Consider the following 22,497-nt stretch of genomic DNA (forward strand, 5'->3'; position numbering starts at 1 on the left):
TTTTATTTCAAAGCATCTTTGAAAAGAACTCAGATGGCCTTTTAGTTTCCATTTTGCTTTCGCAGAAAGAAGCTCAGTTTAAATATTCAAATATGATGAGTAACTTTTGGATAGTCAGCTTAAGATACTCTGAAAGATGTCATCTTTAACAAGCTTAGTGACTAGTGCACAGAAAAAGACACTGAAACCAAAAACTTTTGAGAGTATACAAAATCACAGCCCCTTTCTGAAAATTTAGCTGTTCCCCAGCATTTACTTGTCTTATTTGTTCCTCATTCCCTGTTATTCCCTATCAAATTACTTACCAAATTCTCTCCCTGCCACCCAGATCAGATATTCTCTGCAGGTAATCACCTAACCTGAAGTATCATTCTCCTTGCTTCACTTGTTTTCTTCCTGCAGGCACACCTAGCATTTAGTGCTGGTCAATATTTACCTCCAAACTGATCTTGGCAGAAGTCTCCCATTTTATATATCACAAAACGGAGGTAGACTCCTGGTGAGCAAAGCACATGCTGATCTCAAGTCTAGAAGTAGCTGGAGTTGCTCCAAGTTTTGTAGTAGTTATAACACAGACCTACAGCATCATCATGGCAGATGTGGGATGCAGCAGGACCTCCTGGATGCAGTGGGGATTTTTTTCCTGAATCATCATGTGTAGATTCAACTTATACAGAACAGGTTCAACATACCACCAGAAGACAAGTGAGATCCCATTTCCAGTCCCACCTGAACAGTGTGCCCCAGAAGTCAATAATGTGGTGATCAATCCAACAACCTAAGATATTCATCCTACAAAATACTAAAGAGTAGATACACTGCCCAGAAAAAAAAAAAAAGAAAAAAACTACATACAGGTTTTTTTTCCCCAAAACTGACAAATTTTATCAGATGCCATAACTCTGAATTAACATATGGATAAGTCCCAAATTGCTTTTCTGCTGTCCTTCAAACCACTACAGGGAAAAAAACTAGAAGGAATTCTAAATATTTCAATGGTCCTGGAATTAATGTAGTATTGCAACAGATGGTGAGGCAGTTGCCAAAATTTAATATGAAACATAACACGTAATGCATACTGGATATTTTATCCTATACAAGCATGTTTTCTTTTATTTTTGAATAAAGACGAAGCCCATCATGATATACTCAAACTGCTCTGAAACCAGACAGTTCAGGTATCAGTACTTACTGCTGAACTGCTGAAGATGGGCAGATGAGCAGCTAAGTTAACTGCCTTCACTCACGTCTTCAATTCTTTCTTCAAGTAAACACTTGGGTAGGTATCATTTGACGAAGAACAACCTGGAAAGCACACAGGCTCTATGTTTCAGAGCCCTAGCCAACATTTTGCAAACTGGCTAGACCGGAAATGAGATGTAGAGCAACACTAGGCTGTTTTGGTCCCCAAAGCAAAGAAACACACTGATGGGTCAGCTTATATCTGCAGTAACAACTGGCATGCAAGGTTTTTGTTTTCCTTAGATTATTCTCTTTTCAGTTAAGAACCAGGCACTAAAGCTCATCAATGTTTTGTAGTAAAGTTAAGGCATAATTCACCAGAAAAGTCTGCTATAAGAGGAAAAAAAATTTCCATACTTTCCATGTTAGAGAAAAAAAAGGGAAATAACGACTACTAAAGAATGAATATAAGAGTTTATACCTTATGCATACATTATGTTTTTCACAATGCTTTTATTCTCTTTCATTTTTACTCCTTACCAATAATCAAAAATTTGTGTACATTGCAAAGCAAAATCATTGCTGACAAATGGTCGCAGACAAATGCAATTTTTTTTGTTTACACTTGTTAGAAGAGACATATCCTGTCCTAGTTCACCTGCACCCTTCGTTGTCATGAACTGTCAGCACCGGTTCAATTTAATGTGCTAAAGAGTGTCTGAACAATTTGGAAAGAATGATTTAAGCAGAGTGGGTCCCACCTGGCTCCTTCAGAACACATATTCAGAACAGCCAATGCAAGAAAAACATTTAAAAATTATTAGGAAAACTAATAGTAAAAAACATCAGATCTGGCAGTGGGATTCAAAGCAGCTGAAGTTACCTAAAAGTATCATGACCAAAAAAAAATCCCAGAAAAAAAACCCAACAAACCAAAAACCTGACTTGTCAGTTGCCCAAGTTAGATTCACCCATTTCTCCTGCACTTTGTGATAGAAGAGTCTGTGATAAAGAAGGCAGTAACTACATCAGTATCACATAATATCATCAGAAGTATTATGAACTGTAAGTAGTAAGTAGTAAGTAAGTAGTCATTGGTAATTTGAAAGGCAGTCTGTAACTTCTCTGCAGAAGTTAAATTCGAGTAATGCAGATTGCACTGGTGGAGCCTACCACGACTTTAAATCACGTTGACAGTCACCCTCTAACAGACAAAATCTGGTGGATTAATGCTGTACACCATTATTAGGCTGGCAATTAACTCCCATTTCTGAGATTGTACGATCTGAGTTATCAACATCTGCAAATATCTTTACATCTTGTGTAATAGCTGGCCACAGATCATGATACACCAAAGCAAAAAGGCCTTTTTAATGGCTCCCATGTTAGTTTGGACTTAAAACTTCACGATGACAATAGCTTCTCCAAACAGCCCATGGATCAAATTTATTATCCAGTTTGTCACGTGGGATTTCTTAACTCTAAGCCAATACAGCAATAAAGAATCAAGGTCACTGTTTATTGTACGTGAATAAAAATTAACCACCTGTTAAAAGTTTTATCTTTTGACACTGAATGGTATTGTGTCTCAGAAACTTCTGACATCTATAACATCTATCAGTTTTGTGAACACATGAGAAACCACTCTCAAATAGCATCTCCACTCATGCTAGTCTGAACTTTAAAAAATGGTCAGCCATTCTACTTCCAGCATCAGTAGCTACACAAAATGAGATGGGCAATTCAATCACAAGATGCTCACACAATGAATTAATTTCCTTCCCAATAATATCATTGAATAGTTAAGCAGATCAGTGATTTCCAAGTGATTATTTAGTGACAAGAACAGCAGTACAGGAAGATCTTTAACAGCCACACAGAACAGAGAAGAGAGACTTGGAAAACAAAAGTATGGCTCTACAAATCCATTGACGAAAGAAAGAAATGCTACCTGCAACCACAAAAGTTGTTATGCTAGGCGCTCCTTCCTTTCCTTAGAGCTTAACCATGAAGGCTAATAAAATGCTAAGCATAGAGATCTAAATAAGGAACAATACTTTTAAAAATCCTTATCTTTTACTTCTTTAACAATTACTTGCAGTACTTGCAATAACAGAGGAACATAAAATGTTTGCAGCCAAAAATCACAGAGCATAACTAATAAATACACCATGAAAAAACCTGAAATAAGGTAGTTAGGGGACTTCGTTTGAAATGCATAGACGAAGAGTTTCTCCAGAGTGTTTTCTCTGAGGCAGATTGCCTCAAGCAACTACAGATCACTCACAGCAAGCACTAGCACTCACAGCTCTCTAGGGACTAGAGACATGCAGAGGCCCAGGCCCTTCCTCCAAAAGCAGCTGCACAATGGGCAGTACCTCCTTGATGCGCTTCACCAAAGCATTCTGGTCGAAGGCAACAGCCTCTGCGCACTGGTGGAGATGGTCCTGGTATCGGAGACACAGTTGCAGCACTTGATGTGGGTCCAGCTTCTCCAGCTTGGCATTGGTTGGAGACGTCTGCCCACTGAGGAGTCCTGAAAGGCAAGGGGAGTAGTGGAGTTAACTCAGCTGTTCATACCACCAGCCCAGCTGCAGGCAGAGGCAGCACAGCACATCCAGAAGAAACACTTTTAAAGGAATAATTAAAAGCTAATTTGGGCTCCAGGGCTACTGAATGGACTTTAGCAACACAAAGGTCCAGAGGAGACTAGAAGTGGGAAGGACATGGATTGAAGATTTTTGGATATTTATGTTTCGTAGCAGTGTGAAGAACAGTCTGCTATATAGCTTATCCCTCCTTGATAGAGCTTAAACACAGAATCTAAATGTAGCACCATAAGGCATGACAGCTTGGTTTACACTGGTAGACTGCATGAAGGAACACCTGCTTCTTCTTCATCACAAACCATTCTGAACTCCAAAAATGACCCTCCTCATTTAAGCATGTCAGAGAAAGAAGTAGTTTAGTTCAGTTCTGTGCTCCCCTAAGGGCAAGACTCAAACTAATTTCTAAAAATCATTAAAAATTCACTCCTTATCCGAAGCAAAGCTGAATAAAAGAGGTCCCAACTAAGTTAAATGGGATTAAATGTCCAGGTTTTGCCTACCTTGCTTCAGAATCCTTTCATGTTGTAATAAAGATTTTTCTTTACAATCTCAATGACTAGCTATATATATATATAAATGAAATTAAGATCCTTACCTACTCACATGACTCCAGGTTTCACAAAATGCTCACAAAAAAAAAAAGAAATGGCATGAGATTTAGAAGTGGGCCAGTGGGCCACTGTCAATATCCAGAGGAAGAAAAGGCAGAATCATCCAGAGAATTTCTCCTGTCCATTCTTTGCTGCTTGCATACCGCAACTTGAGAACCTTTGCTGAGCCCAAGCATACATGCGGCACACTGTTGATTTTCTCCACAGCTTCTGGAAAAAGTGATGTTAAATTCTAAGGCCAACCTTTTTTTCAATGATTATTTTTAAATAATTTTTATTTCCTTTATTTCCTTCATTTATTTTGTTTTCATTTTGCTCCAGTATTAGCAGAATGTTTTCCTAGCCGGGACACCATCTGTGACAAGCAGTACACACGCACACAATCTGCTTTTTCCAACATATCCATCAGGCTACGTAAATTGAATTCAATGACTGCACGCACATACACTTTGGGGCTCTCCATTTACTGACAGGAAAGGACATTAAAACAGCAAATGCAAGAAAGTATCACACTAAGAAATTAAAAGAAGCAATAAATGCAAATCATCTGTATTGGAAAAGTTCTTCTAAGAATGTATCTCACTGGGAAATGGAAATTATCTGGATGACCCCCATGTGTACTGGAAGCCACAAACAAGTTGCGACATGTTCTTCCCAAATAACTCACAAACAAGACAGAAAGCAAGACTGAGGTGGAAGTATCTTACTAATCTGAGAAAATTAAACCTCTTCAAAAACATTTCCAGACAGAAATGAAAACAAAACTAGGACAGCAGTCTCATCAAATATGATGAAGTGAGTTTACTTTGCATCAACAGTCAACATTTTATCCTCTCAGGATGCTCTCAATTACCCTTCACACAAACCCTTTCTTTTCCTCATCTTCAGAGGAAAAAAGACAGTTTTGTTTTGCTGACTTGTTGCCCACTAGAACAGCACTACCTGAGTCAAGAGGTCAGGAGAAGAAATACAGTTAACTGTTTGGTCTCAACACTGTATTAACCAAAGCATTTTTTATGTTCTATAAAGAACCACCTCCAGCAATATCAACTGCAAATCTTTCAAGACTACTCTCAGATGAAGTGCAACGCTTTAATGAGAGCAAATCCGCTGAAGGAAATTAGACTTTTTTTTTTTAAATGTATACATCACATGTTTTAGTGTTCCATTAGTTTCTTAATTCTGATCCTCTGTACATTTAACTTCTCAGGGTAAGTGTTCAGATAATGTTGGGAAACCTCCCAAGTTTCCCACAGGAAACCCTACGGCGCGGGAAGCTCCACACTCAAATGTGAGTTCATGACTTCCAACTTTATTGTAGCAACACACCATCTTATATAGCATATATGCTTCCAGGGATACAGGGTCCAGGGATACAAGCTCTATGCAACGCACACGCTAACAAATCGTTGCCCGAGTAATCACCATATATGGGATATGTTGTTAACTGCAATACTATGGATACAGAATACTATGGATATGCCGAAATATACTAGAACACACTGGAAACACCACATTCCACGTATCTAGGGATTACATCATTACATCATAAATCATTAGTAAATCAGTAACTACGTGCTGCCGAGCACTGCCAAGCAAGCTGTTTCCCAACAAGATAATGTCAACTTTTACTATGCTGAATGTTCATAAAATAATGAAGAGTTCACCATACACCTGAGGCCATTACTCTGTTTCCTCACTGACTTAAATACACAACGCTATCAACTAACGAATTTTCTTTTGTTACTAACCTCTCATCAATTTCAAGAGGAGTAAAGAGAACTATGTTCTATTTAATAGTTTCAATTAAAATGAAGTGTGCATTTGGGCTAACTTAAGCTGCTTTAAAGAGTTTTAAGGAGGAATAGGCCAAGGACAGCAAAATAAGCTACAAAGGACTATGCTACTTAAATATACAGTATGTACTTAGAACCACGTACAGGCTACATAATGCTAAAAGCAAAATGAATGAACTGCAAGGAGCCTCTGACTCACCATCCAACAAAATATGAGCTCAAGTGAACGGAGACGTTTAAGCTGGAATACCTTCATAAGAGGGCAGAAGTTCAAATACAACCCAGTACAAATATTTGAAACAGAAATAAAAACCAAAGAACATACACTGTTGAAAGATACAGGATAGTATTATTTGGGGTGATGCAGCAGGCTGGAGCCAAGGCAATTAGCTTCTCTCCAGATCTCTGGGTTCACGCTACCAATGTCAGAGAACAATTTAGCTCAGAATTTCAATTTATAGGAAAATAAAAATTAGAGTAAGCAATAGAATGAAAAGATCATGTGCCTTTCCATCTGTCAAAAATCCCTCTCAATAAAAATTAGTCTCTCATTTTTTCTTGTTCACAGTGACTACGTACTACCCATAGTGTAAATATTGACATTTTGTTAATTAACTGGTATTTATTTTTCAGCAAGTCAGTAGCTTTACTCCAAAAGAGCAGATGGCAGCAATAAGTTATCTTGACACATCATGGAAGAGACTGAAAACAGTTAGATAGCTGGGGAGCCCAGGAGAAACCAAAGGATGCAGGGTTGCAATCAGCTGCTCCACATCTCTCTCCCTTCATCCTCTCCTCATAAGCAGGCAGCAGTGATCCTAGAAGGCTATCATGCACTATCCACAAGCTCTGCTCTACGAGATAGCAAAGGAGCATGCTGTCCCACAACCATGAAAAGCTTAAGATTCTCAGGAAAAAAAAAAAACAACCAAGAGACACAGAGAAAAAGGGCAGGAGGTTAAAAAGGGTGTTGCTGGTATCCTTTGTTCCTGTACAACAGAGAGCTGAGGAGATAAACTACAAGCCTCCAGCGATTCAGCATTGAGACAGCTTCATTTCTGGAGAACTATGAGCTTCCAGGTATTATTAAATAACTTTCTTTTTGAAAATCACTACTTCCTTCTCCAAGCTCTGTCCCACACTTTGAACTCTTCGGTGAATAGGCCCGTCCTATGGGATGGAAGTAGAGCTGGCCAATATGTGGGTTTTAAAAGGATATGAGATCATATCTGTTGTAACAAAATATTTATTAGGTCAGTCTCTCAAGTGCCAAAAGGTATAGAGAACAGAGGTCCCCAGTGGCTCGGGCTGCCTCTCGAAGCAGCCAGCATGTGAACTTGCCTACCAGCATGCAGGACGTAACTGCTGTCCTCACAATTTCATACACTCGATTACTGCTTTACTCTCCCCACCCCCTTCCAGAGCACGTTTCTACTCTTACATGTAAGAAAAAACAATCTAAAATTTCTATTTCTTATTAAACTGAATACTCATTTTCCAAGCTGTTGGTTCTCTTTCAAAGGGAGAAGCACACCAGGAATCACTACTACTGTTTGAAACCTGGAGAATAGATTGCTCAGCATGAGTGACGCAAGTTACCCCAGTGTGACAAGGCACAGTAGCAAAGAGGATGGCAAACTGAGAATAAACAAACTAAATAGCTATTATGTATGCAAAGAACATATTTGTACTGTGGCAAGGAATGCTGGCTGTAACAGCAAGTTTTCCTCTATTCTGAAGCCCATACCACCTGATCTTTTATTACTGCATAGGTGATAGATGGGCTGAAAACTCTTGTCCTGTCACATCATTTAAACAGGCAACTTCTCTGACTAAAGAGCCCAAATATTCTTTCAGTATGAATAACATGTTTCAGTTTCCCAACACTGTGAGCTACTGTCTGTAAGACAACACTCACAAAATACAAAAATCACCTCCACTTTTACTCTTCCTTTATCTTACAAAAAGCATAATTTAAGGAGATCCAAGACATTTAAGTTTCTTGAAAAATGTAGTTTCCTATGACACATAGACAGGAAAAAAAACTTCTTATGAATCTCTACCTACTAACAGCACAGATCTTACATTAGAAAAAATTCTGATTCAGAGGAGGTTTTGTTAATATTAATTGCACAAGAAGAGAATTTGTGAAATGTTTTTGCTTTCTTATTGAGTTTCATTTTCACAAGTGGTGTTGCTCAGGGGTCAGTGCTGGGGCCTGTCCTCTTCAATATCTTTATTGATGACCTGGATGAGGGCATTGAGAGCACCTTCAGTAAGTTTGCAGACGACACCAAGCTGGCAGGAGGTGTCGATCTGCCTGGGGGTAGAGAGGCCCTACAGAGTGACCTGGACAGGCTGGATCTCTGGGCTGAAGCCAATGGCATGAGGTTCAACAAGACCAAGTGCCAGATCCTGCACTTTGGCCGCAACAACCCCAGGCAATGCTACAGGCTTGGGGCAGAGTGGCTGGAAGGTTGTGTGGAGGAAACAGACCTGGGGGTATTAGTCGATGCCCAGCTGAGCATGAGCCAGCAGTGGGCCCAGGTGGCAAAGAAGGCCAATGGCATCCTGGCTTGTATCAGAAATAGTGTTGCCAGTAGGAGTCGGGAAGTCATTCTCCCTCTGTACTCAGCATTGGTGAGGCCCCACCTCCAGTACTGCGTCCAGTTTTGGGCCCCTCACTGCAAGAAAGATATTGAGGCCCTGGAGCATGTTGAGAGGAGGGCAACGAAGCTGGTGAGGGGTCTGGAGCACAGGCCTTATGAGGAGCGGCTGAGGGAGCTGGGATTGTTCAGTCTGGAGAAGAGGAGGCTCAGGGAGACCTTATCACTCTCTATAACTACCTGAAGGGAGGTTGTAGTGAGCTGGGGGTCAGCCTCTTCTCTCTTGTAACTAGTGACAGGATGAGGGGGAACGGCTTCAAGTTGCACCAGGAGAGATTTAGGCTGGACATTAGGAAACACTACTTTTCTGAAAGAGTGGTCAGGCGCTGGAATGGGCTGCCCAGGGAGGTGGTTGAGTCACCGTCCCTGGAGGTGTTCAATAAACGTTTAGATATAGCGTTGAGAGACATGGTTTAGTGGGGTTATTGGTGGAAGGTAGATGGTTGGACTAGGTGATCTTGTAGATCTTTTCCAACCTAGCTAATTCTATGATTCTCTGATTCTGTGATTTTTATTTAGGCTTAGGATCCTGCAAAAGTTTCTGTATACCATTGAACTTCCTACTGTCACATACAGATGGCTATACATAATCAATAAGATGTACTTTTTTTTAGGACCACTGAAGTTGGCAATGTCTCTGAAGCAGTACCTTTTGCCCCATATTTTAAAGTGGTTTGCATGATGGAGCCTGACCCTGCCCGGGTCTTTGAAGATTGCTGCAAAAAAAAAACCAAATGCATTGGATGATGCAACAGATTTCTAAATTAAGATCTCTATTTTAAAAGAAACAAACCACAAACAAATCAGAAATGCTTCCTCACTTGGATTTTTAGAAACCTGAATACCAAAAAGGGGAAAGCATTTCCCAAGTTTGTATGCACTGGAAGTTACTTAGATATGCTTCTTTGTAACTACAAAATTGAATGTCAAGCCTTGGAGAAGTTGCTAGTGGCTGCCAGAAAATTAGTTACATGTCTACTGACACTTATTTAGAAACTTCAGGTAGGGAAAAAGGTACACAATGTGCTCTGAAGAAAAGCAGACAGCTACACAACATCAAATAAAAGCAACCAAGATCCTACTAAGTGCATCTCTCCACTGATTTATTTATTTAAACTTCTGAAGCACAGAAGTAACATATAAGAGTGCTCTCGACTAGTCAGTTGCCTAGTTGTGTGGTCCACTTGCTTCCAGTGACCTGAAAAGAGAAATATGAGGACAGGACTGGGAAAATGGATGGCATAATTCACAGGAATGTGAGAGCAGTGGTTCTTTGTCATGCAATAAACTGCATTTCCTCCGCGGTTACTTTTTTTTTTTTTGGCAAACACATTATGACAGACCTAAGACCTACCATCACTTGCTTATGTAAGCAGATGATATCTGCAGGCTACAACAGGCCTCATTATCCCAAGCACTATGCACGTACAAAGGGCAGAATACTAATGTCATTTTACAAGATGAGGAATTGTGGCACTGAGAGGTTAAGTGATTTATCTGAGACCACATGGAAGCTACTGTCCCCCAGCCTGATGACTCCGCTACCAGAACATCCCTCCCCTCCTCTCACTCTCATGTAACACATTCCAGCAGCGCAGGAAGCAGCAGAGCCTGTTTTCCTGTGGAACTGTGAGTATTAAACACATTTACGCAGTGTCTCCCACACAGCTTCTCAGATATCTAATAAAACTTTTTGAGATAACCAGAGCCAAATTAAGATTCTTCCCTCCAGATCCCCACATACATGCTTCTCTAAAGGGAAGGTCCAACTCCCATTTTTATCATGCTCACCACAAGCCAACAGTGACATGCAGTTCTTACACAGATAATGATTCACTTCACTAAAGCAGCAGAGAACTAATAATGTGTTTTAGTTTGTGGTGTTTTTTTTATTTTTTTTTTTTTTCCTTTTCTAGGGTTGCAAAAGGAGTCAGCTCACCAGGAGATCAAAACCTTGGCCTAGCTTTGGAGAGGCAGGATGGAGGGAAGGACAGGACAGAAGGGACCTCTGTCTGAGCAACAGCAAGCTGCTACTTCAAGAATTGCTGCATGTAAAACATTTAAAGAATCTCAACTTTACCTGTCCACTTACTTTCCTTGAAGTAACAAGACTAACTAGCTTTCCTAACCACATTTTGCAGTGCAAGAGAGATAACATTTGCCTGCAGATACAAAGTTCTCCACGCTGCAGATGAAAGAGAATAGGGTAAGCAGGGGCAAATTACAAGCTAAAACTCATGTAACTGATTATATTACCAAGGCTAACCTTCATTTTATTTTAGGCGAAAGTGTATGGATATTTATCCACATGGCATAGCACATACTACCAGGAAAAACAAAACAAAACCACAACGTGGAGTTGTCTGTAGAGGAGAAGTGACATCTGAAGTCATCTCTTAGCAAAAGGGCAGCCAAGTGAAGCTGGAGCAAGCTTGCTGTTCCACAATAACCAGCTTGTGTCTACATACTACCCCAGGTAGATTCAGTAGAAGCAGAGTACACTGTGCTGCTTTCACCAAGAGACGAAACCGCATGCACAGACAGTAACTACAGCACAGCCCAAGAGCTCCATGTCTGAGTTCACAACCCGGTTTTCTCCATGCTAACTCATTCATATGCGTGTCTGAGACCACTTAAAAGAAAGATTATTTAAAGCAAAATGAGCAGCCACTTCAGGTTTACAGAATTTGATTATATCTACAACTTGTCAGTAAATGAGGAATGGCTCTTCAACAAGTAATGTATGCATTAGATTAACTAATATCATTATTCATTGATTTTCTCCTAACTTTTGGGCACCTTCTTCAATGTCAATGTTCAAACGGCAGTTTGAGAACATCGTGATTGCAGTTTATTCAAAACATGACACAGAGCAAGAATGGTGAACAGGCCACTTACCTATAGAGCCAGCAAGTATAAGACTCCAGCTGGTTTAAAAGTGGCAGAGAAATCTCTAGAGATTGAAACAAAAAGAATTCCTTTTAAATGACAGGATCTATTATTAAATTTTTGTTGATGTTTTGTAACCGCAAAAAAAGCACAGCACTAATTGTGGTATAGCCACCATTTATTTACATGAAATACAGTATTTTTTCCCCTTTTTCCTTAATTTCTTTTTCAAAGCAATGTACAGTTGAGTGTTAGGACTAACTATTCACTTCTGCTCTGACATACACTGGCCTCAACTGTAACTGCAGCCCCACATCCTAAGGGCTTGAGCCAAGGCACATTGCTATAGTAAAAATAACGTCACAACAAAAGAGTTACGGCCATGTCATGGCATTTGTCCAAGTTTAAAATATACTATTGAACTATCTAAAGAACTAAAATATATCTGACCACAGGTCATAGGAACAGTATTACATATTATTATCTGTCTATTACATGCATTCAGAAAAATATACCGAAGAACAGGAAAGATTTGTAAATGCTATAGAGCTGGCATTTTTACTTTATTTTCTTTTCTCACATGCAACCTAATTTATCATTCAGCCATTCAGCTAGCTGTGTGGGCTGCCATTTCACATACAAGTTTTCATTTAGCTGATACTTACTTCCTAAACTACCTAGCTCATTTTTTCTTATGCACTGTAGAAACATGATCTGAAAGTTCACAGTTCGTAAGCCCCCTATTTTTAAGAAATCTGTACAAAGGTATTCTCTGAAGGCTTCACCAGCATGCCTCGGAAGTGGACGCGTTACTCTGTAATTACTCAGTCTGCTCTTATTCCTTTCCCGCATCCACTAAAACTGATTTCAGAAGAAATTTAAGAGTGTCTTAGTTTCAGCTGGGACAGAATTGTTTTCTTCAGTGTCTGGCATGATGTTTTGTTTTGGTTCTAGGAGAAAAACAATGCTGATAACACACTGATGTTTATAGCTACTGCTAAACGGTGCTGTGCAGAGCCAAGGCCATTCACAGCAAAGGGCCCAAGGAGCTGGGAGATTAGGATAGATGACTTAAATTGGCCAAAGGGATATTCCATACCTACGACATCACAGGGAAGGAGTTTTGAAGGGGGTGGGAGTTCATCTCATCTCACTCTCTTCCACTGCTTGGGAGGTGAGTTGGGCATAGGCTGAGGGGTGTTTAGCAGCTGCTAGTTTTATCTCAACCCACGAGTTCTACCTTGGTTTTTTTTTTTTTTTTTTTTTTTAAATTCTTTCCCCCATCCCACTGAAAAGAGGGGTCAACAAGTGAACAACTGCTCGGTGCTGAGCTGCCTGCTGGGTAAAACCACAACAAAGGCATACAATATGTGCTGTTTTCCCAGTAGTATCTGAACAATTGCAACATAAAGATATTTTTTCCAAGGCTGGAAGGAGAATGTAGAGCTAGAACTGGCATGAAACTGTAGCAGTTAACCGAGGATAATGAAATCACTCAAAAGCTGAGTTGGGGAGGGAAGGAGGAAAGCAACACACAGTATTTACTTTTGACAAAGTGTTTAAAAACTCATCGCTCAGCTCTGTGTGGCTTCCTAGGGCACCTAAAGCATTCAACAGCTACACTGAAATAAGTGGCCGACTACGCTCTGTTCCTTCCATGTTTATCATCAACTGTCAAATACTGTCAAGCGGGAAAGTACCTTGCAGAAGGGCAGAATACAATAAGGAATCCCTAGCATGAAGTGTTTTACAATCCCAGGGGGAAAAAAAAAAAAACAAAACAACAAGAAAATTGTACCTCCTCTGCAGCAGATAGTTCACATTCCTTTTGCACTTCAGTAAATGAACTCACTAGTAAAATACTATGAAAAAGCATCACCTCACTATTAAAAATAAGCTGCTACTAATGCAAGCTTTAAATACCTAATGACAGCACTTGTGTGATCCTATCCTTGCAAGCAGCAGTAAGAAAGGGCAGCCCAGGTTCCAGCAGCTCCACACATGGTATCTGTGGTCAGCAAGCTGGAAGCCTCTCAAACCCTGGCTCACCATACTCCAAGCCAAGGGCTTGGGTCCCAGCATGGCCATAAACCTGGGATGACACAGCTAAGGGACCGTGCTGGCAAATTCCATGTTTTGGCACTGATGTTGCCTGTGTCACTCTCTCTGCAGTCAGATGTATCCAGGATATAACAGCTCATTGCTGCCTCCACTTAACCTCCACCTCAGACAGTGTAGCTGTGAAAACATACCTCCTCTCCCAACACTGATTCTTTAAGTTATTAATATATAATCTGCTGATGATACACTCACAAATCTATTTCCTAAACCCATTATAGAAAGTATCAGTTGTATTACACCAAAACCGTACTTCCTTACCATAGCACTTCTACTAAGTACCTTTCCATTTGCTCAATGCAGATGAAGTTTTACCCACCCAAAGCACGTCTTCCTCACAGCACTTACAAGGGCTGTCACAAGAGGCAGCAGCCTTGTAGCTGGAACAGTAAGATTCCAGCAGTTAGGATAAGAGCCCTGAGAGGGGCAGAGAGGCAGGTATTCTTCCAGCGTGGGGCAGAGCCTGGCATGTACTACAAGACTACACCAGGCACAGGAGTAACTCTCAGCATCCTTTGACTACACACAAAAGTTAGAAAAATACAGCATGCAGTGGATGCATAAAGCATCAGTGTAATACTCTTTATGGTAAGTGCGACAGAGCACTGGAACAAGTTGCCCAGAGAGTTTGTGGAGCCTCCTTCTATGGAGATATTCAAGACCTGTCTGGATGCCTACCTGGGCAACCTATTGTAGGGTACCTGCTTTAGCAGGGGAGTTGGACTCCGTGATCTCTTGAGGTCCTTCCAATCCGTACAACTCAGTGATTCTGTAATACCAGTTAGTGTAATTGCAGGTACATCATCTTCTGCTCATAACACTAGAAAATACACACAATAGCCATATAAAACAAAATGCTGAACCACTAGTTATCTGTTCAGCATTTTGTCTGTTACGTTTTTTTTTTTAAATGAAAAAAACAACCAAACCAGACAACCTGACTTGCTTGACTAGAAGTGAAACTTAACAGTATTTCAATTACCATACCATCACTGTGGTCTCTGCTTGTGCACAAAGCCAACCAGAGATCTTAACAAGGATACGGCACTGGAACCTTCAAAATGCTTAACAAGTTCCTGAATTGAAGCACAGTGCTGCAGGTTCAGCCACTAAGTCAATGCTCTAAGGAGGAGGGCTTGCTGCCACTCCAGGCCCCTAGGCTGTGCACCGCTTCCTTCTCAAGCCCTCCACTCCAACACACCCATTTGATAGCTCTTTCTTCCACTACCCCCTGGTCTCTTGAGGCCCCAAGGAGCAATCCTGGATAGGCAGCCAAAGCAGGACTGTAAGGTGCGAGGAGTTCAGCAGCCACAGGTAAATCCATGGGTTGTGGCAGAGCATCAGGACAAAAAGAAAACACAAACATACACTTCAAAAGAAAAAAATCACACTGTTCTTTATTAATGTATTAAAAATGCACATGAAGCAGTATTTCTCTTCACTCACTATCTAAAACTACTGCTTTGCTTATGACACAGACAGCTACTAATTCTTACATTTTGTACAGAAGGTTTCAACTTCAGATAAGGAATAAAATAGCAGGAAGGGATGAGATCTGAAGCCAAAGAGTTTTGCTGTCAGGCAAATCATCTTCATTACCAAAACAAGGAGAAGAAAAAAGAAAAAGGAAAAAAGATGTAGACTTGATTCCAAATTAGGTTTTCAAGATTATTCATGAAAACAAATGAAAATTAAGCATTTGGCAGGGAAAAATCTGAGTTTATTCCTATTTTCAAGTGACAGAGGTGAGAAAGATACTTTCAGTATTTTTGGTATCTTTAAAGATCTTAGCAGTTACACTCTTCTAGCAAATCACAGCACCTAAGAGGTTTTACTCTATAGATCAGTCAAGATTTAAGAATATATACAGCTCTGATGCTTGCAAGCAGTATCTTGGCATCACGCCAGTGGCCAGAAACTGCTACTCCACAGCAGTGTACCATGGCTGTTTAAGCAGACAGGCTCAGCTGCATGAACACATGCAGGGTGAGGCAGCTGTACAGCTCCAAGTGCCTAAGCAGTCTGAAAATTAAGCAGGCACTGCAGAACAGCTCACCTGCACAAACTCCTTACACTGCAGCAACTTGTTCCTATGCTGTCTAAAGACTAGGTAGCTTCAGTGTCCTTTTCAGGAAAGCCTCCATCAGGCCCAGTGTAACACTGAACCTAGCAAAATACTTAAGTCAGTAAATCCACTATGAGAACAAACAGACCACAGCAGTACAGACACGTACACTTCTCTTCTTGGGCCAGGGGAAAAAGAGGAGAACTAACTGCATAAGTATCAGTAACAGTAACATAAAACAGCATCTAAATCCTTGACTAAAAAGTACAAAAAAATTTAGAATGTGTTAAAACTTTAAAGTCCAGAACACTGAATCTTAGGACTCTATTAGAAATGCATTGGTACCTTAAATGTTTTCATCCAACTCCCTAGTTAGTAAATACGTAAGTATCCTTCGTTCTTCTGTCTTTACTTATAAAGTCCTCTTCATAGAGGACTGTGCTGCAGCAGCTAAAGGACTCATCTGACTCAGGCAGCTTTCAGTAAGGAGCAGAGCACACAAACACAACTGTTCCTCCTCTCGCACAAATGCAACAGCTTTTCTTTGTCCAGCCTGTCTTGAAGTCAGATGTGCTCTTCTTCATTTACACCCAGTGCTGAGTCATTGCAGAAGAGGTCAGAAGTGTGCATGTGCCTAGTAAGGTCATTCAGCAGATGAGAACACTCAGATCTATTCAAACTGAATGAGCAGGATTTTTTTGAATGAGATAGCGTGGCCTAGCAGAAAGTCATCAAATTCAAAAGCTTCCGGAGAGCTCCATACACCTGAGGGAATTGCAGCTGAGTGGGTCAGATGCAAAGCTTTGCCTCCTTCCCCAAAGCAAGAGCTTCAAAGGCCTTGTGATGTCGCCTCACTGAATGTAAGTTATAACTGCAAATTGATTTGTGAAGTTTGTGCTTGCTGCCCCCACAACAGTCTCCAGCTTTAAAATTCGTATTTCTTCTTTATTTTAAAAAGAATAACGCCCAGTTTTCTGTTCAGTATCATGAAAGGTTGTTTGTTAACAAATGCCTGTAGATACATAGGTGGCTGCAAGGAGGGCTGCTCCTAACTCTTAACAGCTTGGGTGCTTGATGGAATGAGTAAAGGAGCCTGACAGGATGCAACCACCACCTCATAGATACACTGCTATGGTGTTTGGCACTGATGCTTATTCCAGTACAGGAGAACTCTTTTCCAGTTTAACTTGTACCACTTCACAAGCAGCCTGCTCTGAGCTAGAATACAAGAGCACAGAACAACACCCCACAACTGCTGTACGTAAAACAACATACAGATCTTAGACCAAGTTATATATTTAAGAAATAGTAATAATTAAAAGAAGCAACATTGCTTCTATGCTCTACAAGAGCACTTACACATGTGATGACAGCCAGAAGGTTATCCAGTGCAGATGGCTCTTTGATTAGATGATGTTAACAATTTCTTATACTTGCATTTGTTTTTAGAAGAGTGGACTCCTAGAATTCATCAGGAAAAGCCCGCTCTACCACAGCATGCATTCAGCATATCTACACCTTTTCTGAGTTGCTTTCCAATACTGCTCACTTGCAAGTTCGCCAGATACAGCTTGTTAGTTCTTAGCTTCAGGTGCTACCTGGTTTTGCTACTCTGTTGCCTGCCTGATGCAAATCTGTCTTTCTGCTGTTAACATTTCATGTTACTTGAAGTATAAAACAAGATGAAACTTTAAAAACAGTTACACAAGGGCTGTTAGGAATCTGTAAGCAGCTCTTCAAGGCCACAGTGTAGGAGGAGCCCTGAAGCATTCTTAACCTTTCTCTGTTTACATCGTCACACCAAGACTCCTTCCAACAAAATTAACCGTGTCTTTACATTTTTTATTAGTTCAATTTACAGCAAACAGCTCTCCTCCTCTCTTCCTCTTTCCCCTCCCCTCCCCTCCTTCCTACTCTTTCCACTGCTTTCGCCTTGCTACGTTGTGCTGTTTGTGTGGAAAAAAACGAGCTCCTGCTCTTGCCAAGTGTGACATCAGCTCATTCTTAGTCAATGATGTCCAGCAGAATCTTACTTTGATAAACATTTGCTCAGTTTTAGAGACCCAAGGTTACTGACTGAATTTTGTTTTCATTGTCACTTGAAATCTGACTTCAGATTTCAAGTGCTTGTTGTATGTTGAAATCCCCACATGTCAGACCGGGAGCCCGAGTGAGCACTAAAAAGGACATTCCACTGCGCTTACACGTTTCTTCCCTCCTCCCCCTACTCTGGAATAAGAGTCTGTCTGCCTCCTCATAAACAATAAAAGGCTGATACTGTGGAGAAGCAAAAAAAGAAAAAAGTGTAAAAAAATAGGAACATAGGAAGTACATGCAAAAAGCAACTCGGAAGCCCAGACCTATGGAATTCTGACATTTTTCTTCTCCTTTGTGCACAGCTTATTCTTCTTCCACATGCTCAGAAGTTCGCTTCCAGGCATAGCTGTTAATGAGCAAATGGATATTCTCTCCTTCCAGCAGCAGCATTCATGAAAACTCAGCAATATTTGCTCACATTTGGCACTCATGCTGTCTTGTGCTTCTGGTGCTCACCCTTTTCTAATAATGTACCTCGGATTCTTTCTTTTGCTCTCCCTCCTCTTCCTATAATCTCCTCAAAAGCATCCAGCTTTCTGGAGCACAGGAAAGCAGCTGATCCTTCTCCTTTCTCACTCCCTCATTGCTTTTACCCAAGCTGACATTTACCCAAAGTACATCAAATTCCGTCTTTAGGCAAAGAATTCTCAACAAAATTCATTATTGTTTGTTCCATCAACGTGGAAGTCTCAGACAAACTATTAAAGCAAGGAGAGAAGATTTCAACATAAACAAAATGGCCAAGTAAAAGTCAAGAAAGAATCAGCCCTGAAATGTGAACGGAGAAGAGCCATTTTGAGCCTGTGATGACTCTACTTACAACACCTCTGATGAGGAATACCAATGGAAATTTCAGCTTACAGAAGGAGGAATACGTTTTGTTCACAATTATGTTCTTCCTCAGCTCAACAGAAGAAGGAAAAAAATCAATTTACAGAGTTTTTCAGAAGGAAAAATCTGTTGTAATCGGAATGAGATGTCCTGCTAGCATCAACCCATAGAATCCTGCTTTTCTAGAAAACTAGGCCTAAAACCTCCTCTGGTGTTCAGAGGGTTGCAGCTGTTCTGAACAGTTTGTAAAAATAATATCCTTCCAGCTCATATGCTAAAGAACTAAGGTCAGTTACCTCAGAAGGCAACTGAAAAAGAAGTTACTTTCAAATGTCATCATTAATACATACCAACTGTTGTAAACCTCTAGAACTACTGAGAAAACTCCTCCCTGACACCATCACTTAGGGAAGTTCACTATAAGATAGAAAGATCACGATTTACTTTAAAACAAAGCATAGGGTTACAGTGTTCAGACAGATCAGGCAGCCTACCCTTCAGTTTCCCAACCTCCCCGCTTCTCAGGAGGGGCAGGTAGCATTGCTTGGATCCTGCTGCTCCAGCAAACTCAGAAGTGTTATTGATACCTGCCACCAAGGACTCAACATCCTATCACAAAGTAGCAAACATTTTTCCTTATGTAGAATCTGGTTTTTTTTTATTCTTTCTTACTACAGTTTTCTGTTTCAGATAGATAATGTTAACAAAGAGGACATTTCCTCAACTCATTGCCCCATTTTCTAAAAGCCTTAGCTGCTCCCACAGTAGTTCATCACTATTCAGTGTCCTAAACAAGTAGGCACAGAGTAAAGGTAATAGCTATAATCGAGGGCAGGCAAGAAACACATTCCTAAAAAAAACCACAAAGGCAGCCCATGCAAGCTCCCAAATGTAATTTTAACAGCAAACAAGACGTTTTAAATCACAGTTTCCAATGGGAAGCATGCTTATCTTTTAAAAAGGTATTTGGGAAGATCTACATCTCGCTTGCTGTTTACATAACTTTTTGAAAACTATATAATATTAGTAATTTTAAACATTAATTCACTAGCTCAGCTGGCAAATACATACTTTATCAAAACAAGTCTAGCAAATGAGTCCTATATGTGCTAATTACTGGAAAGAGAGAGAGGGTGCTGATAAGACAGTCATTTAAGGGAATAGAAATTCTAATGACTGGTAACATGCTATGTCACTGCTGCAACAGGCTGCCCTCAAGGCTGACCTGTCCCTTTGCACAATCAAACAGACATCAGGATGCACCATACCAAGAAACAACACTATAAATCCCTGAACAAATATGTAATATCCTTCCAGGAAGGCATGCATAAAAAAACTACTCAAAAACAATACATGTCAACCTTAAACAGCAACTAAGAAGCAGAGTGATTTTCCAGAAAACAGACAGTAAACTTTTAGCACCAAGTTCACTACAAACATCTGCACTGAAACACATCTGAATTCAGAGGTCATAGCTTAGGTAGGAAGAAAAGATAATTTCTTTCAAGCTATACAAACACATCTTTTCGATGCTACTGCACTGGTGGTCACTTCGCTGTACTAAAGGTGAAGCAACTGTTGTTTGATGCATAAAGTGATATCTCCAAAGGAAACTCAGGTGATATTTGCAGCTGTGCTCATTCTAGGGTAAATTACTGCCTAAGTTACTGCAACTCATGATATCTGCATGAGTATTTCTAGCATCTGGAAATGGGGTGTTTGGTCACAAACACCCAAATGACCTTGACTTAGAATTAATCATCTAATTACAGTAACATTTAAACTGCTAACACCTCCCCGGCAGTCCCTGGCTGCTTTGTCTCAGTAGACAGACTGACTACAGAATGTGCCAGAGCTGCCTTGTCAGTAAGGTAAGTCCCCTACATAGCTATTGCCTCTCTTGTAACAAGGCAGGAGTTCATATGCCTGTGAGCAAAATAAACACCTTTTTTCATGTCAGGAAGAAAAATAATACAGCCGCGCTGTCTCAGGGGCTTAATTAGCTCAGTAGAAACACTGATAACAAGACATCTTATCAGAAGGTTTGCTTTCAACAAAACCAATTAGTATCAATTTAAACAGAACAAGCTGCAATAAACATGTACAGAACATGTATAACCTTGAGGTTCACAATGCCTAATAATTAAGTACAGGAGAAAAATCTGTATAAATCTACAGCAATTAAAGGCAAGTTTTTCTCCTAGGGGGATGAGAAGGGCTAGAACTCAGTACATTGATTTCAGCCAGTTATCCATGTGAAACTGAGCAATGGTAAGGCTCAGACTTTTCAAACAGCTTTTTGAGATCTCAAAACCAGATTGCAAACTTCCCCTTCTTAGCATTTTGACTTAATTTCCTTCAAAAATAATAAGAAGGAAATTCAGTCCAGAATTCTGAAGAATGTGACAAAGGAAAAGCTAAGCCACAGCCAATTAGCAGAACTCCCTATCCACTCCAAACTGTACTTGTACCTCCCTTTTCCTCCCAGAGTTCTTTTGTGGCTTTCTCTGTTTTTCCATTATTCTGTATTGTTATTTATTCTCTTTTTTCCAGCAATATTTATCTGAATTTAACTAGCAATAGTTCAACAGACCCTTATTTACTGACTGAGATTCTAGCCTCATATAACCGCTAAATGGATTATGATGAGACATACCGGGCCCAATACTGTTTAACATGGTTATTACTGACCTAGGCTATGGCACCTTCAGCAAATTTTCATACTATACAAGGCTAGGAGCAGCTGATAACACCAGAAGGTTGTGCTGCCATGCAGAGAGACCTTGACAGGCTGCAGAAATGTGCTGATAGTAATCTCACACAGTTCAGCACAGGGAAATATGACATTCTGTACCTCAAGAGGAATCAGCCCACGTACCAGTACACACGGGGGGCCAACTAACTGGAAGGCAGTTTTAAAGAGAGAGAGGGACAGATATGGGGGTCCCTGCAAACAACAAGTTAAACACTGCAGCAAATAAGGCCAACAGCACCCTAGGCTGCATTTGGAAGAACACCCAGCAGACAGGAGATGATCCTTCCCCTCTGCTCAGCATTGGTGGAACTACCTCTGCAGTATTCCATTCAGAGCTGCGATTCCCAGTGTGAGACAGACATGGACATACTGGTCAAGCTCAGCATCGGAGCACAGTGATCTGTCATACAAGAGAAGGCACAAAGCTGGGACTGTTCAGCCTCAGGAGGCAAAGGATATGGGAGGAAGCTGATCTATAAATGCACGAAGATGGAGTCAGACTCTTCTTAAGAGTCAAGCGATAAGAAGTAACAGGAAAACTGAAATACTGAAAATACCACACAAAGATTTTGCTTTGTATTTTTCTGAGAAGGTAATCAAACACTGGAACAAATTACCCAGAGAGACAGCAAAGTCTTCATCCTCATAGATGCTCAAAGTACCACTGGACATGGTCCTGGGCAATGTGCTCCGATGGATCCTGCCCTGAGCTGAGCAACTGTACCAGGCTACCTCCAGAGGCACCTTCCAGCCTCAGCCATTCTGCAATTTTTTTGAGTCACAGGCAAAGACAAAAACGAGGCTTCTGAATGGCACCAATGTCTTGTAGACAGTGCTTATGTTTTAATACCTACTGCTATCAAAGAATGCTATAGAAC

General features: G+C 40.5%; 1 protein-coding gene across 5 annotated transcripts in view; it reads right to left on the reverse strand.

The window, feature by feature from the left end:
* Positions 1–22,497, reverse strand: part of BORCS5 (BLOC-1 related complex subunit 5) — a 66,064-nt gene that overhangs the window by 21,938 nt on the left and 21,629 nt on the right. For 4 of the 5 annotated variants that reach the window (XR_002433896.1, XR_002433895.1, XM_021382331.1 and 1 more), the window contains exon 3: positions 3,561–3,718. Coding sequence is in view for 3 of the 5 variants with exons in the window: in XM_021382331.1 (XP_021238006.1) it covers positions 3,561–3,718 (158 nt within the window). In the remaining 2 variants the exon portion in view is untranslated. Of the gene's footprint in view, positions 1–3,560; positions 3,719–11,762; positions 11,818–22,497 lie in introns of all 5 variants that reach the window. The other variant, XM_021382332.1, reaches the window with a different exon arrangement.

The sequence above is a fragment of the Numida meleagris genome, unplaced genomic scaffold, assembly GCF_002078875.1.
Source record: "Numida meleagris isolate 19003 breed g44 Domestic line unplaced genomic scaffold, NumMel1.0 unplaced_Scaffold208, whole genome shotgun sequence".
Taxonomy (NCBI): domain Eukaryota; kingdom Metazoa; phylum Chordata; class Aves; order Galliformes; family Numididae; genus Numida; species Numida meleagris.